Source organism: Lontra canadensis, unplaced genomic scaffold, assembly GCF_010015895.1.
Source record: "Lontra canadensis isolate GAN:19392208 unplaced genomic scaffold, GSC_riverotter_1.0 scaffold37, whole genome shotgun sequence".
NCBI lineage: Eukaryota > Metazoa > Chordata > Mammalia > Carnivora > Mustelidae > Lontra > Lontra canadensis.
The window spans coordinates 378,638-397,224 of NW_022631031.1; the positions used below are offsets into that span (position 1 = coordinate 378,638).

The following is an 18,587-nucleotide window of genomic DNA, read 5'->3' on the forward strand; positions in this document are numbered from 1 at the left end:
ATCTGGCATAAGTAAAAAATGCTATCAATGAAATCCAATCTAATCTAAATACTCTAACAGCTAGGGTAACTGAGGCAGAAGACCGAATTAGATAAGGAAGACTAGAAGACAAACTGACAGAAAAGCAGGATCAGGAGGAGGCCTGTAACAACTTAGAAGCCATGAAAACAGAATTCGGGAAATAAATGATGCCATAAAACATTCCAATGTCAGAATTATTGAGAGAGGGGTTGGAAAAAGAGAGAAGACTAGAAGATATAGTTGAACAAATACTGGATGAAAATTTCCCTAATCTGGGGAATGGAACAAGTGACCTGGAGACAAAAAGGCACCCCCTGTCCAAATCAATGAGTCTAGAAAGACATCCAGACACTTCATTGTGAAATTCATGAATCATAATTTCAGACAAGATTTCTTAAGGGCAGGTAGGGGGAAGAGATTCCTTACATATAGAGGAAGGACCATCAGAATAATGTCAGACCTGTCCACAGAAACCTGGTAAGCCAGAAGGGCTGGCAAGGCATATTCAGGGCACTAAATGAGAAGAACATGCAGCCAAGAATACTTTATCCAGCAAGGCTGACATTCAGGATGGATGGAGTGATAAAGAGCTTCCAAGACCGGCAAGGTCTAAAAGATTATGTGACCACAAAGCCAGCACTACAAGAAATACTAAGGGAGGTTCTATAAAAGAAGAAAGAACCCAAGAGTGACATAGAACAGAAATGTACAGAGACAACGTATAGAAACAAGGACTTCACAGGCAACATGATGTCAATAAAAACTTATCTTTCAATAATCACTCTCAACATGAATGGCCTAAATGCTCCCATAAAAAGGCACAGGGTTGCAGACTGGATAAAATGATAGGACCTGTCCTTATGCTGTCTACAAGAGACATATTTTGAATCTAAAGATACATCCAGACTGACAGTGAAGGGATGGAGAATCATCTTTCATGCAAATGGGCCTCAAAAGAAAGCTGGGGTAGCAATTCTCATATCAGATAAATTAGATTTTAAGCTAAAGACTGTAGTCAGAGACACGGAAGGACACTATATCATCCTTAAAGGGTCTATCCACCAAGAAGATCTAATAATTGTAAATTTTTATGCCCCCAACATGGGAGCAGCCAACTACATAAGCCACTGTTAAACAAAATAAAGAGTCATATTGATATGAATACATTAACTGTAAGGGATCTGAACATGCCACTCTCAGCAACAGACAGATGATCTAAGCAGAAAATCAACAAGAAACAAGAGCCTTGAAAGACACATTAGACCAGATGGACCTAATAAATACATACAGAACATTCTACCCTAAAACAACAGAATACTCATTCTTCTCGAGAGCACATGGAACTTTCTCCAAAACAGACCACATACTGGGTCACAAATCAGGGCTCAACCGATACCAAAAGATTGAGATTATTCCCTGCATATTCTCAGACCACAATGCTTTGAAACTGGAACTCAACCACAAGAAAGAGTTTGGAAGGAATTCAAATACTTGGAAGCTAAAGACTATCCTGCTCAAGAATATTTGGATCAGCCAGGAAATCAAAGAACTTAAAAAATTCATGGAAACCAATGAGAATGAAGACACATCAGTCCAAAACCTATGGGATATGACAAAGGTGGTCCTAAGGGGGAAATACAGAGCCAACCAAGCCTCACTAAAAAAAAAATGAAAAATCCAGAATACACCAACTCTCTTTACACCTTAAATAACTGGAAAATCAACAACAAATTAAGCCAACCCCACACACAAGAAGGGAAATAATTGATTAGAGCAGAGATCAATGAGTTAGAAACTAGAGATACAGTAGAGCGCATCAACGAAACTAGAAGATGGTTCTTTGAAAGAATCAATAAGATCAATAAACCACTGGTCAAACTAATTCAAAAGAAAAGAGAGGACCCGAGTTAATAAAATTATGAATGAAAGGGGGAATATCACAATTAACACCAAGGAAATAGAAACAATCATCAGAAACTATTATCAACAGTTATATGCCAATAAGTTAAGCAACCTAGAAGAAATGGATACATTCCTGGAAACCTATAAACTTCCAAAACTGAAACAGGAAGAAATTGACAACATGAATAGACCAATATCTAGTAACAAGATTGAAGCAGGGATCAAAAACTCCCAAAAAACAAAAGTCCAGGACCTGAAGGATTCCCTGGGGAATTCTACCAAACTTTCAAAGAAGAAATAATACCTGTTCTCCTGAAGTTATTTCAAAAAATAGAAACAGAGGGAAAACTTCCAGACTCTTTCTATGAAGCCAGCATTACCTTGATTCCCAAACCAGGCAAAGACCCCATCAAAAAGGAAAATTCCAGACCAATATCCCAGATGAATATGGATGCCAAGATTCTCAACAAGATCCTAGCTAATAGGATCCAACGATACATTAAAACAATTATCCACCATGACCAGGTAGGATTTATCCCTGGGATGCAAGGGTGGTTCCAAAATTCGCAAATCAATCAATGTGATAGAACAAATCAATAAAAGAAGAAAGAAGAACTACATGGTCCTCTCAATTGATGCAAAAAAAGCATTTGACAAAATACAGCATCTGTTTCTGATTAAAACTCTTCAAAATATAGGGATAAAGAGAACATTTCTCAAACTCATAAAATCTATCTATGAAAAACCCACAGTGAATATCATCCTCAGTGGAGAAAAACTGGCAGCCTTCCCATTGAGATGAGGAACATGACTAAGATGCCCACTCTCGCCACTGTTGTTCAACATAGTACTAGAAATCCTAACAACAGCAATAAGACAACAAAAAGAAATAAAAGGTATTCAAATTGGCTAAGAAGTCGGACTCTCTCTTTTTGCCGATGATATGATACTTTATATTGAAAACCCAAAAGACTCCACCCCCAAACTACTAGAACTCATAGAGCAATTCAGTAATGTGGCAGGATACAAAATCAATGCACAGAAATCAGTGGCTTTCTTATACACTAGCAATGAAAATATAGAAAGGGAAATTAGGGAATCAGTTTCATTTATTATAGCACCAAGAACCGTAAGATACCTTGGAATAAACCTAACCAAAGAGGTAAAGGAACTATCCTCAAGGAACTACAGAACACTCACGAAAGAAATTGAAGAAGACAAAAAGATGGGAAAACATGCCATGCTCATGGATGGGAAGGATAAAAATTGTTAAAAGAATAAACATTGTGGGGGTTCCTGGGTGGCTCAGTAGGTTAAAGCCTCTGCCTTCAGCTCAGGTCATGATCTCAGGGTCCTGGGATCGAGCCCAGCATCCGGCTCTCTGCTCCTCAGGGAGCCTGCTTCCTCCTCTCTCTCTGCCTGCCTCTCTGCCTACTTGTGATCTCTGTCAAATAAATAAATAAAATCTTTTAAAAAAAATAAACATTGTAAGAAAATAAAACATTATTAAAAGAAACATTGTTAAAACAATGTTAAATATCTATACTGCCCAGAGCAATCTATACTTTCAATGCCATCCTGATCAAAATTCCACTGGCACTCTTCAAAGTGCTGGATGAAACAATACTAAAATTTGTATGGAACCAGGAAAGACCCCGAATCACTAAGGAAATGTTGAAAAAGAAAAACAAAGCTGGGGGCATCACGTTGCCTGATTTCAAGCTTTACTACAAAACTGTGATCACCAAAACAGCATGGTACTGGCACGAAAACAGACATATAGACCAAAAGAAAAGAATATGTCCATATATGGACCCTCAACTCTATGGTCAAATAATCTTCGACAAAGTAGGAAAAATTATCCAGTGGAAAAAAGAGGGCTGACAAAGGGCTGATATCCAAGATCTATAAAGAACTCTTCAAACTCAACACTCAAAAAACAGATAATCATGTCAAAAAGGGGGCAGAAGACATGAACAGACACTTCTCCAAAGACGACATACACAAATGGCTTACAGACACATGAAAAAATGTTCATCATCACTAATTATCAGGGAAATTCAAATCAAAACCACATTGAGATACCACCTTACACCAGTTAGAATGGCCAAAATTAACAAGATAGTAAACAACAAGTGTTGGAGAGGATGTGGAGAAAGGGAAACCCTCTTACACTGTTGGTGGGAACAAAAGTTGGTGCAGCCACTTTGGAAAGCAGTGTGAAGATTCCTCAAAAAATTAAAAATAGAACTACACTATGACCTTGCAATTGCACTACTGGGTATTTACCCCAAAGATACATAGGGAAAGAAGGGCCATATGTACCCCAGCGTTCATAGCAGCAATGGCCACAGTCGCCAAACTGTGGAAAGAACCAAGATACTCTTCAGTGGCTGAATGGATGAAGAAGATATGGTCCATATATACAATGGAGTATTATGCCTCCATCAGAAAGGATGAATACCCAACTTTTGTATCAACCTGGACAGGACTGGAGGAGATTATGCTGAGTGAAATAAGTCAAGCAGGGAAAGTCAATTATCATATGGTTTCACTTATTGTGGAGCATAAGGAATAATATTGAGCACGTTAGGAGAAGGAAAGGAAAAGTGAACTGGGGGAAATCAGAGGTGGAGATGAAGCACGAGAGGCTGTGGACGCTGAGAAACAAACTGAGGGTTTTAGATGGAGGGGGTGGGGGGATGGGTGAGCCTGGTGGTGGGTATTAAGGAGGGCATGTATTGCATGGAGCACTGGGTGTGGTGCATAAACAATGAATCTTGGAACACTGAAAGAAATAAAATTAAGATGTTAAAAAAGAAGAAATGTGTTGGTCTCTGACTACGGCACTTGGTATTAAATGATTAGTATCTTATTTGAATTCAAACATTTTAATTTAATTTTCGAAAGCACTGAAACACTTTACTACCAACTCTCTTGTATGTAAAATGTTCCTAAATGCACTAATACGACCACATGTAGGTCTTGGGCATTTGAGATGTGGATGGCGCATATTAAAATAGCCTGGAAATGTAAAATACACTCCAGATTTTAAAGACTTAATACAAAAAGAAAATAATGTAAAATATATCATTGACAATTCTTAGATTCTTTGTTGAAATAATATTTTGACTATTGGATAAATCAAATGTATTATTAAATTAATTTTAACAGCTTCTTCTGCTTTTTAAAAATGTGACAACTAAAAAAATTTAAAGTATCTATGTGGCTCCTATTATGTTTCTACTGAACAGCACTTTGTTAAAGTCTGTGATTCTAAGACTGATTTCAAGTGGGATTTTCCTAACTTCAAACATACTGTATTAAGTCTCAATAAAAGCTGCATGGCTTCACCTGTCCCTTTTCATGTCAGCAAAAACCACTAGTTTTATCATAATCAGATACTTTCATTTCATTCATTCTTATCACACATAGTGACTGAACACCTACCATGTGCTGAGTCCTAGACTAGACACTGAGGATGTGGTGGACCAAAGCAGAAGGGATCCTGTTCTCTAAGAGCCTCAGTCAAGGCAGGCATCAATCATAAAATCACACTGATGAATGTTTAATGTCAGTAGAGAACAGCTGTGCCAGAAGGAACAGTGGGATCTGAGGGATGGGAGGAGTTATCTTAGAGGGGAAGGGGAGACAGCCACAGCAGAGGACACAGACACTTGTGGCCCACCCGAAGGAAGAAGGATCCTGGGCCCAAGAGCTGGGAAAGAGGAAGAAAGGAGTCCAAGATGAGACTGTAGAAGGAAACACTCAGAACCCGGTAGATACCATAAAGGTGTGAATTCCAAGACCCATGCAAAGCCTTTTAAGTGCTTTAGGAGGCAATAACAAGAACATATTTACATTACATTTGAAAATGATAACTTTCTACAGAAATACCAATAATTTTTTCCAAATAAGAAAAGAGTCTGTTGGTGAAATAATTAACAGTGGAAAATGGTTCCCACTGCTCCTTTAATTAGTTGTCATTATCCTGAAAGTTAGAGTTCTTAGGTCTTCTAGACTAATTTACTGAGGATAACTCTAGTTCCCAAAAGAGACAGAACCATTTAAGAGGTTGTTTTGTAAAGTCTTGTCACACAGAAAACAGGTTTCACAGATAGCCTATTTAAAACAAAACTTTTCAGACTTGGCTTTCCCAAGTGCCTTCTTCAAGTCATGTCAGTTATCCGTTATACCCACGTGCTGAAGATCTAAAACAACTTCAGTGGGAAAGCATTCTCAGTCTGGGTATGCCCATTAAATCAGATTCCTTCCCTGTGCAATTTAATGGGTTGAACAGATAAGTGACCATCCCAACAAGCGGAACAGCATGAAAATACTCTCCTGCTAAGCTTTGTTTCTCTGAACTTGTGTTTTGTTAGATTTCTTTCATTTCTTCTGAAGTCTAGAATAAAATGCCATGCAGAAGATAACTCTGAAAAATCGTTAGAGAAGTTCTGTTGCTGCTATTATTCAAACATATGGCCCACAGAACAGAGAAAGATGCCCCTCCAACCCCACCCTCTTAGTCGAACAAATGCACGTCCAACTAAAAGGAAAAAAAGACATCCGAGATTTAAAAATAACTATGTTTTCTCAATCTATTGTCCCCTTAGACATTCAATATTTAAAGTTACAAGGATTAATGAGACAGTTTTGTTATTACTAAAAGAGTAATTGGAAAAGTAGTAAACGCCTAAGGAAACTCCAGGTGTGATATACCCTGAGGTGGAAGACATCGCACAGATTCCATTCCAACCTCCTCTTGTCCGTGTGATGGGAGAGGAGGCTAACCTGTTCCACACCCCCAGCAAGGTGGAGGGGCAACTTGGAATTGAAACTGCCTTACTGAATTGCAGTCAAATCAGGATTGTCAAACAAAAGGTTCTGGAAAGATTTTATTATAATAAAAATATTGAACAATAACAATAATGCAATCAAAGATCATTGTTAACATTGAAGGAGTATTTATTTAGTGTTCAGGCTTTGGGCAAACTAAGCACATATTAACTCATATAATCCCCATAGCAAATACATTACCAGCCAAGTCCAGTCAGGCTAGAAAGGTCAAGTTAGTTGTGTTAAGTCACTCAGTAACTAATGGTGGAGCCAGAACACAGCCCAGGCTCGGAATCCATGCCTTCAGCCATTTACTTTATTTATCTAGTCTGAACTCAAGGAGAGGAAATGGAATATATTTCTCCCTCATGAGAAACCAGGCAGAAACTTCTATAAAATCCTAGAATTTTATATAAATAGATGGGTCCTCAGAGTCGGGGATGATACTGAGTACACTACATATTAAACATTCGAATTTAACCCCCAGACACCTAAGAGTCTAGTTTGCAAGTGTTCATGCCGGCGCACACGATAAACCTTGGCTTGAAGTCACTAGTTGCGTAAAAGCCAATCAAACTGTCATGTAAAACAAGGTTGAATGAGGACATCACATCTCAGCTCATGAGTTGTGGCAATTATCTCTGAAATTATTATACATTCTGAATTTATTGCTGCTTCCTTTCTGCTCCATGGTATATTCATCAGTAATTTTATGAGTTACTTTTGTGCTATGTTTTAATTTCCATTTACCCATCTTTCTCTTGCCACTTGCCCCCAAGGTCAAGAGCCATATCTTTTTCAAATTCATTCTTCTAAAACCCCCCCAAATGACTTAATATAAAGTAGACCCCTAATAAATGTTTGAGTCATCACATAAAATGTTTTCTAAATTCTCATTCAATTGCTTCAATGATGGTTAGTTGTTAATATTAATTTCTTATAGTAACAACTGCATAAATTTTCGTATGTGAAACAGTACTTATAAGTGCAATAAATGGGAGTTGCTTTAATGATGGTTAGCTGTTAATATTAATTTCTTATAGTAACATCTGCATAAATTTTCATATGTGAAAAATTACTTATAAGTGCAAGGTTTGAGGTTGATCTATCTGGGTTCAAATCCCAGCTCTGCCATTCACGAGCTCTGTGACCTGGATAAGTTATTTTAACCCTCTTTTCCTCAGCTCTCTCATATGGAAACTGAAGATAATAATTATACCTCCTTCACAGAATTGCCTAAAGTTTAAAAGAGTCCATTTATATAAAAAGCATTACATATACATATGACATACACATTTATATAAAAAGCATGACATAGTATATGCTTTCACCAACACTCCCACCATCATCATCATCCAGACAACATCTTCATTATCACCACTGTCTGCCTACCAGCATCCAGCATAATACCTGGTATAGACGAGGCTCTCAACAAATGTTGAATTAAGTTCCTAAAACATATATAATTGTTTCTTTAACCTAAAATGTGCACACGTGACTTACCACTTGTCTATATACTTATACATCTCTATAGACAGAAATTTCAGCATCAAGGACAGATTTTGCATATAATCGATTTCATTTTATTTAAAGGAAATGAACAAGAAGGAAAATTTTTCAAATTGAATGGCTAGATTAGCAAAACACAAAACCAGCAGCACCACTAGAGGGAGCTTTATTCAAAGGTTGCCAACAATAATGCTGCCACCAGTAGGATTTCTCTATGCTCCCTGAGTCACTGGGCTTCTGGAAGGATCATTCATAACAAAGAGACAGACTTTCTCAAAACTAGTTAGAAAAAAGTTGAAGGAGTGAAAATATTTTCAGGACTTTAGAGAGGAGCTCAATGTTCCCTCTTTCCGAAAATGAGAGTAACCAGCAGGTTTTTTTGGTCCATTCTGAAAGATGAACTTACCTGTGTCTTCGCGCCTGTGCTGTACAGGCCGGCAGTCCTTCCCATGGCGGCAGCACTTGGTATGCAGAAGAAAAATGAAGGAATCACATTGCTGAGGCCATGGGCCAAAAATTCCTACAGGATTGATAGTAAGAGAATATATTACTTAATCACTATCAACTTTTGGAGACCACAGGGACATCTTGTCAAAGAATGAAGCTTGTTTGTATTCAATTTCAGTTCTCCCTATTTGTTGTGACCTATTATTTAAAAAAAAAATATATATGTATGTATATATATATATATATATGTAAATATATATATAAATATACATATACTCAATAAAAGTTACATATATATAACTTTTATTTATATATATATAAAAGTTATATATATATATGTAACTTTTATTGAGTGCTTACAATAAGCCAGAAACTGTTCTAAGCATTTAATGCTCATAACCACCTTCTAGGGAAGTAGGCCATCTACCAATTGCCCCCATAATGATAACTCCAGTGGTTATTTCCTATCTACCTTGCCTAAAAGTGGCCTTTGAGATAGTTTCTCACTTCTTCCTCCTTAAAGGTTCCTTCTAGGTCCTGCTAGGACCTCACACCCTCCTGTTTTCCTCCCACCTCCCTGACCACTGCTTCTCCATGTCCTTTATGGTTCCTTCTCATCTAGCCAATCACAAATTGGACCACTTCTCTCCCTGATCTTAGCTACCCAAATACACATTGACAACTCTTAAATTTACATCTCTAGCCAGGGCCACTCGTCTGTAGTTCAGACTCATATGGCCAACCTGCTACCTAGCATCTCCATTTGGATTGTTGGCAGGTATCCCAAACTTCACCAAATCAGGCTCTTGCTCTCCACCATCCCCAACTTGGTCCTCCCACGTTCTTCCCCACCTCAAGTTCCAATTACTTAAACCAAAAGCATTAGAGATGTTTTTGGATTCTTCCCATTTTCCCAGATAGTATCCACATCCAATCCAGAATCTGTCTTCCTCTCATCTCCTGCACTGTTATATCCCAGTCCAAGTCATCAAATGTTACCTGGATGTTTTCCTGCTTCTGCTGCTGCCAGTAAACAAAACAAACATCCCTGCCCTCAGACAGCTACACTCTAGTGAGTGAATGCTGACAGTAAACAAGATTAATAATGAAAAACAAAGCAGAGAAGGGAGTGGAAAAATCTGGAGTTTAGGATTTTAGTTTACCAAGGAAGGCCTCCCTGAGAAGGGAAACTTTGAATAAAAGAGGCATGCAGATATCTGAAGGAACAGAGTTCCTGGCAAAGGGAGCAGCAAGTACAAATGTCCTAAGCCAGAAACATGATTAGCAAGGCAGTAAGTGTGGCAAAAACAGAGTGTAAAAGGGATACGAGATCAGAGAGGACAGAGAGGGTGGCAGGTGGTGTAGGGCTCTGTAAGGCATGGAAAAGAGGCGTTTCATTTGCATATGATGGGAAGCCACTGGGAGGGTCTGAGATAAGAAACAACATGGTCTGTGTTGTATACCATTGCATCCCTTGTTCCTAGACCAGTGTTCAGCACATGGCACAGCTCAATACACATCTGTTAAATGAATAAATGTGGGGTTTTTTCATAGATAACAAAATGGAGCACACAGCCAATTAAGGACACATAGCATCAGAATGAGATTTAGACACAGGTAATAGAACATTCATAACCACTGTCCCACAGCTGCCTCCGCAGACCTATGCAGGCATGTAGGGAGGGCCACAAGGATTGAAATAAGAAACTAGCAGAAGTCATTTCAGAAATAAATCAGTAAAATTTTCATTCTTTGATATTCTTAAAATAAACCCTTGCGCTCTTTAGTTTTTTACTAACACAAATAATATTAGTGTTATTTTTACTTTGAAATCCATGATTTTTAAAAGTCAGCATGCAATGATAAATATTTGTAGATTCTATCCTAACACCAGAAAGGACATCAAGATGTCCTTCTCCCTAGGGGGGAAAAATTTTATAGTTTAAACCAACCCGTGGAGGCCAGATTTTCAGCTTTCTATGAATGATTTAGAGATTTCTGTTTTGTTCTACCCATTCTTGCTATACACTCAGGAAAGTTATATTTCTCATAAGTTCAACATTGTCAGGGTCTGGGAGTCCGGAGTACCATGACACGACCACCGTAGAGGGGGGCTGAGGCGTACTCCACCTGGTTGTCATCAACTGAATATTTGTATTTTTTAGCAGATCCTTGAGCCAGAGCCAGGGAGGCCACATAGCCGACAAGTGCCACTCCAAAAGCTTCAGTGATTACTGCAGAGAGGACATTCATGGGGGGAGCTCTAGGTGGAGGGATTCTGTGGAAAGAAAGACCATCAATTTTCATGTAATTTCTGTAACAACTTACACTGAATTCAACTGTGGTAATGACTATGAAGTTTGCCTAGAGGAAGTGAAACACCCATGTGAACAAGGAGCCTTGTGGTTGGAAGCCCTTTGTTCTCAATATTATTTAGCAGAAAAGCAAAATCATAAGGATCACCATGGAGATGGGCTCCATGCCTCCACAGGCATTTATGCCCAGGTTACACTACAGAAACTCTGTCTCAACAAAAATGTCCTGTATCAGAACAAAAGCAGATCTGGAGTGTTCTTTCATTCGAAAGTTTCCAAATATGTGATTGGCAGGCGTTAAAGACTATACTTTCTGCCCTGAGTACTACAGTGTTTTATGCAAACAATGGTTTACTCTGAGCTACAATTCTTAAGCTGGTCCCTAAATTTGCCATAATCTTAATTATAATCTTAATTCATAATCTTAATTATGTTTTTAACTCAATCCTTTTACAGTACATTTAACTATGCATCACATATGTTAAGAAAAATGTGTGTAAAGTTTCCATGTACCCTCCATTGCAAAATACAGTTCCCCAGTTTTGTTTTGTTTTTTCCAGTTCCTCAGCTTTAAGGAAGTGTTTAAAATATTTCTTTCAACTAATACCCAGCCAGTGTCTCCTTGTCTTTTGAAAACTACTTGAGCCAAGGGATCATTGTTTATTTATCCCTGATGATGCTTTGGAGGACTTACTTCTCCTCCAAAAACAAACGCAAAATCCCTCTGGGGACAAAGTAGAAGAAAAAGGGAAGATAAATCATGTTGACTTAATACTAGCAAGAAAGTGGAATGTTCAGCTCTCTCAATTAACTGTTTCATTTAATCGTCCACACAACCCCACATGAGTGCCACTCCTGCACTCTATAGCAGAGAAAACATTTTAAGAAAGTTTAGGTAATGTACCTAAATCACAAAGTGAATGGTAATGTTGGGGTTCACTGTCTCTTTTCAATGCCACACTCCTTCCATAATTCCTTCAGAGAATGGGTGTGGAAAGGTCATTCAAAATAAAGGAGAATTAAAGCAGGTGGGGGAGAGGCATGATTTCTTTTATCCACTTCCTTTAGTTTACACCCAAGAGAAACTGATAACGTAACATTATAGGCCCTAAGATATTTTAATATGATATATAAAAGAGCTACCATTTCAAAGTATAAGAACTTCTGTTTCATAAAAATTGAGCTTCCCTAATTATTATTAATAATAAGCTGACCTAGAAACAATAAATTGACTTTTAAAGGTGGAAAAGTAGAGACCCCCTGCAGAAAACCCAAGTTGATTTAAATAACAACCATTAGCCTGTATCTAACATAAAGGTTTAAGACAGGATTTTTTAAAAAATTATCTTTTTAACCCTTGACAATTTTTCTACTGTTCCTCCATTTTAATGTAATGAAAAACCAAAATTTGGGACTGGAAGATAAAAATACAGAGGAAACAACTATAACTCTGCCCCACATTTATAAGTACCAGTGTTTATACAGCCCATTAAGAGGGAATAACCCTATGACACCCCTCTCTTCCCCAAGGTGTCTTTGTGTTCCTCCAGGCCATATTTGGCTCAATGTTTTTGCCCTTTTAGGGTGAACACTTCTTGTTAACCTTCCTCTTAGGGTCCAGAGGAAGGCTCTGGGAAACCATACTACTTCTCTACTTCTACTTCTTTTACCATTATACTTCTCTACTTCTACCCTCTTTTACCATTATACACCACCCAGGCCTGTGGGATTGCTATTTCAAATGATGCTTATGTGCTTTTACTACATTTTAAGTGAAATAAAAATAGTCATAAGAATGCATGTGTGGAATAGGGAACAATAAATCCCAGAGCATGACTATAATTTAGAAATTCAATGCCCTCCTTTTTTTCTCCAAATAATATCTTTGTAAATAATTTCCAAATCTTTAACCTGAAGCAATGCTGTATAAAATAGTTGTCAACTTCCCTAGTAATAGGCAAACAGTTTAAAAGGTTACTCTTTCTCCATATGTGTATTGTTTCTATCATTTTCAAATAGAAATTAATTAGAATTTGTTCTATAGAGGGCCTTTGAAAGAAATGAAATCCATAGCCACCTACCCCAAGACTTTTCCTCCATCATAAACAAACAAACAAAAAAGAAAGAAAGAAAGAAAAAGACTACATTACCCTTTTGGAATATGACCAACTACTTCTAATCCATATGTGATTTCCATATTGGTACAATAACAAGCAAATGACGCAGCAATAATCTGTGTGGTTCCATTTGAAAAAAGAAAAAGGAAATTATTACTGGCCTCCCAAACACCTTGAAGCTATTTCTGAAAGCAAACATTGTTTATGTGTCCCATGATTGTCCAGAGTAATGTAGTAGTTGCACAGACTTTTAAAAACTAAGAAAATTTTAAAAATCAAAAAAATGCCTTTGAAACTTGAAAGCACTTAATTTGTAGTCTCAAAAACCAAATGGCATCCCCACAATATGGCTTTTCTAACATCCTTTCCAACAACGTCAATCCAAACATGACTGATTTTGAAGAGGCGCAGAATAGAATATGGGAGTGTATGTGTGTGTACAGATACCATAACCAACCTAAATACTTATCTCCTGGAACATGAAGAAATACTTTATATCACAGCACAATTCCCTCCAGGACACCAACTTTCAAGAGTTTGAGATATTGCATAAATGACTACATAGGTCAGTAATCGATAACGATTTACAGTCTCTTTGAATAATTTTGAATTTTGAGCTTTTACTATTTCTTGAAGTAAAATGTACTAGTTAATAACAAGCTGAACTCACTGTTCTTAAAATTACCTCTGTTGGAGTCTCAGGTTCCCTATGCTCTATTATCTGACCTACAATAGGCAAGATCAGGTGTTCTCTGCCTGCATACCTTTAAATCACCTTTAAAAAGGATGCTCAGAACCCAGTTCAGTCTCCGTCATTCTAGCCATGCCACCCCCATATTTTCCACCCATTTTCACATTCTCTTTTCATTTTTCTCATAATTTTAGTAGGGACTGGGAATTTCACATGGTTATGGTATCAGTTTGGTATTAGCTTGGATCTACTTATATACTATACATTTTTCTTAAAAAGAGACATACCAATTATCTATTTAAAGTACAAATTTACCACACAGATGGCCAGAAATAAGGTATAACAAAATCACACTAGCAAATTAAGACATATTTAATAATTAATGCCCAATAATTTTATTTTGTAGGGATTTTTCCTATCTGTGTATTTCTCTTCTCTATAATAATATTTAACTTAATTTACAGAGGATTTTAAAACATCAAATAGACTTAAGAAGCAACAGACTTGAGGATTTTTTAAAAAGGCAACAAAACTGTATAGATTATACTGTTGAACAATAAATATTGTGATATAATAGTGTTTCCTGATGAAGATAGTAGTTAAAAGTTCAGCCTATTAGGTTAGAATCAGAAGCATTAATATATTCAAAAGTTCCGAAGATGATTAATAAATTTTAATTGTTAATAATTTCCATGAAATATTTATATCAGGTCAGAAAATATTGTAAGCTATAAAAGAAAATATACCACAGCCACAAAATACTGGTTCCTTATTGAAAATGGAAGAATACATGATGTTCAATACCTATAGGCAATATTAAAATTAAGTAATTTAAGCCACTGAATTGGCTTTCAGACAATATCTTATTTCCTCACTCTATCTCTTTGACAAAATTAAATTCCTCTATCAGATGAATCATTGGTTCCCTCTTCAATATTATTTTAATATTATATGTGTGTATAAGGCCAGCACTGCCCTTAGACTTGGGGCAACAGGGGATCCTGGTCCAGTCAGGCCCAGTGAGTCAAGGCTTTCTAATCTGGTCCTTTCTAATCTGGCCCTCCCCATAAAGTAAGAGCTTTGTAGGGGTGCCCAACTCACCTGTACTTGTCTTTCTGGACCTCACTTTGGATACTCAGGAATCTACAGTTTCCTGCTCCAATGGCCCAAGGCTGCTCCCCCAGGTTCATCCTCCCAGTGTGGCCCGCGAAGAGGTCAAGAGACAAGTTTTGGTGATGAAAGAGTGAGGATGTGTTTGGAGCTTGGAGCAGGAAGAGCCACACATATACATACGAATCCCCTCGTGGGTCCCACAGAGCTGGAGTAGGAAGAGAAGGGGCAGGCCAAGGAGTTGGCTCACCCCATGCTGCCTCATTCTGACAGAACTCAAAGGATGGAGCATTCTCTATTCTGACCTTTCAAGGTAATCACTAAGGTGTTTTAGTCAAAACAGGAAAACAGAACTTGCTTTTTTTGGGTTTTGTTTTTCGGGGTATTTTTTAGAGAGAGAGCACATACAAGCAGGGTGGGGAAGGAGGGGGAGGGGAAGAGGGAGGATCTTAGGTAGGCTCCATGCCCAATATGGAGGCCTACATGGGGCTCGATCTCAGAACTCTGGGATTGTGACTTGAGCTGAAATCAGGAGTCAGATGGTTCATCAGTTCAACTACCCAGGCACCCCAGAACATGTTTTATTTAACACTTTGATCTATAACTTTTAAGTATTGGGGCCTGCATTAGTACTTTTACCATGGATCCTGCAAATATTAGGGGCAAACTTGTGTAAGAATTACCTCTCCTTTTCTTTTTTATAAGGATAAAGTATATCTTACTACTTTTGCATTGAATAAGTAATATTTTTATTACTAGCTCAAGGGGCATGTTACCTAAGGTTATTTTCAATTTTTGGTTCACGCAACATACATAATAAAGCTTCCCAAGATATAATAAGATTTCTTAATACCTATAGGATTTGGGAATAAAATGGTATGTTTCACAGTTGTTGTGAAAACTATTAATAATCACAGTACCCTCCACTTTTATGGCTTATTTGAAATACAAACACACACACACATTAAATAGATCACATATGTTACATGGATCTCCATAAATTATCAGGAGTATAGAATCATACAAGTTCTAGCTATGGAGAGAGGCCATCCACCTGAGCTCTACAAAAGTAGAGTTAGTTTCCAACATGCTAGGTTTATCTATTTATGTAAACCTACCATTTCAGCAATATAAACGACTATTTCAAGAGGTGAAATTATTTAGACACCACTTGTTCTGTACATGTGTAACCCAAAGACCATTAAAAAGCTAAAGCCAATTAATGATTAAATTAGTAGACTGTGGTTGTGTTAACATTACATTTTCAACTTAATGCTTTGTTTAATTAAGAGTTCCCATTAGAGGCTCTTAAAATTTCAAAATGTGTTTTTTAATGCATAACCCATAAACCTTAAACCATAAACCTTAATGCAAAGTATAATTCATTGTTTGGCCAGCTATAGCAACAAAAAATATCTTAGAGAACCAGCCCCGGCCAGTGAAAATCATGAGTGTCCTTTCAATAAAGCAAAATTAGGTTGGTAAAAAAAAGTGTTAATAACTCTACCAATCATTGATGGACATTTGTCAACTAATAATACTTCTATGCATATCATACAGAAGCCACACCAATAGGATATGATATCCCTTTTTACTGCTTTAGAGAGAATCATTCCAGAAATCTTTTGAGTCTCACCCTCAGAAATGTCTCCTTATTTAAAATCTTAAGTTATATGTTCTATTATTCCTATAAAAAAATTACAAGCATATGAGAAATGCTATGTAAATTGAAAACATGTGTGCCTCCTTTTTAAAATTATTGACTCAAACTGTTTCCTGTTCTTACATTAATGTATAGCCACGCAAAATTAGCCCTCCTTTAATGAGAGACAGGAATAGCTGTGGATTACTGCGAATGATATAGGGAGCCTCTGCAGATTACCCCAACAACAAGCAAGCACTGTAAGGCACAATGCTAAATGTTGATTTCATACTTACCCAAACTAAATCGACAGGAAGGACAACTTTAATTTTCCTTTTAAACTGTTCATTCAGCTCCTTAACCAGAACGAGCACCACGATACTCAGCAAAGATAACAGCAGTGCCTCCAGTCGGACAGACTTGATGTTTTCAAAGACATATGCGTAGATCTGCAGTGACGAGGGAACATGCAAGCAAAACTCGGGGTCATCCACAACAGACCACACTGAAATCTGGCTCCAAATGAACTCATTGATGTTTTGCAAAAATCATGTTAAGGGGTGGGGTGTGGAAAGGTGGGCATAAAGTGTGGTCGGCGCTAATGCAGAGCAACCTATAATTCATTTGCATGTACAAAACCGCTTTGTCCCTGACTCTTCCGCTAAATTCAGGGGTCGCTCCTTCCTACATAAGGACACTGCTAGAGAGAATGACTCTTCCGGGGCCTTCGTCGGGCAGAGATGCTAAAACTCATTGCCCACATGCAGATTCATCAGGCTCTTCCTCAAACTGCAGGATAGAACAAGCACATGCACTTTAAATATCTGTGGATGCATCTGGAAAGTTAAGAGCTCTGCATAAGGAGGTATTTGCGTTGATCTGTATCTTCCAAATTCTCTCTTGCGAAGATATATCACTTGTATAATTTTAAAGGTTTTTAAATAAGCCTTAAATGCTTATCTTCAACATGTCCCTTAACTCCTCCTTCTGTTGGATCATGCTGACTCTGATTTTTATAAGCTCACTTTTATTTGTCCACAACAGATTCTTCAAGTCATTTCAGGTGATAAAAACTAGCTTTTGCTCTAGGTCACAGGCTATTCTTACAGCAGCCCAACTTGGCATTCTTTGGCCTCTCTTTTCAGTATCTCAAGTATGAGCTGACCATAACTAAAAATACTGGATCAAAATATTACGTACACAGTGGATCAAAAGAGCTCACATAGACTATGTTCTTCAGGATCTCCTAAAATTCTGCTCAGTAGGTTTCCTAATCAAAGGACTTAACCCATCTGGTCTAGAGATCTGGTCCAGGGATGGTATAAGGAGGTACATCAGGTTCAGGTTACCCGAACCTGAATTCTAGAGGTTAAATGTTATCATTCACACTGTAACTCTTGCAAACAAACAAATTAAATAAACTCAGTTAAACTAAAGCTTCACTGAGCGAAAGGGACCACAGTAGGAAATCCAGAATCCCTTTTGCCCACAGTTTAAAAACAAAACGACAAAAAACAACAGAAATAAAACAAAAACAACCCAAAAAACCCCACTACTTGTGTATCAGATACATTAAGGAATAATTAGGGATCAGAATAGCTTTACCGATAAACCGTAGTGACTCTTAATCTCACAAAACAAACTGAGGGTTGCTGGGGGGAGGGGGGTTGGGGGGGTGGGGTTATGGACATTGGGTAGGGTATGTGCTATAGTGAGTTCTGTGAAGTGTGTAAACCTGGCGATTCAAGACCTGTACCCTGGGGAAAAAAATATATTATATGTTTATAAAAAATAAAATTAAAAAAAAAAAAGAATAGCTTTACCTGTTGTCTTTTTCCCAGTATTCTATTTTATCCCACACTACCTGAAAAGAAAATTAGGTACTACAATATCATAGCTATCTGAGACGCAGACAACATTTTTTTCTGTCTCTCCATGCTGTGGACAGTAATTGTTCACTGAATTCCTACAGCAAGTGAAGGAGCAAGTTCTAT

The 18,587-nt window shown here is 37.5% G+C and overlaps 1 protein-coding gene across 1 annotated transcript in view; it reads right to left on the reverse strand.

The window, feature by feature from the left end:
• The window catches only part of SLC26A7 (solute carrier family 26 member 7), a 115,549-nt gene that overhangs the window by 35,816 nt on the left and 61,146 nt on the right, over nt 1-18,587 (reverse strand). The window contains exons 5-8 of the mRNA XM_032869060.1: nt 16,890-17,042; nt 13,184-13,266; nt 10,849-10,996; nt 8,678-8,791 (exon numbers count right to left, since the gene is read on the reverse strand). Coding sequence (XP_032724951.1) covers nt 8,678-8,791; nt 10,849-10,996; nt 13,184-13,266; nt 16,890-17,042 — 498 coding nt within the window. The remainder of the gene's footprint in view (nt 1-8,677; nt 8,792-10,848; nt 10,997-13,183; nt 13,267-16,889; nt 17,043-18,587) is intronic.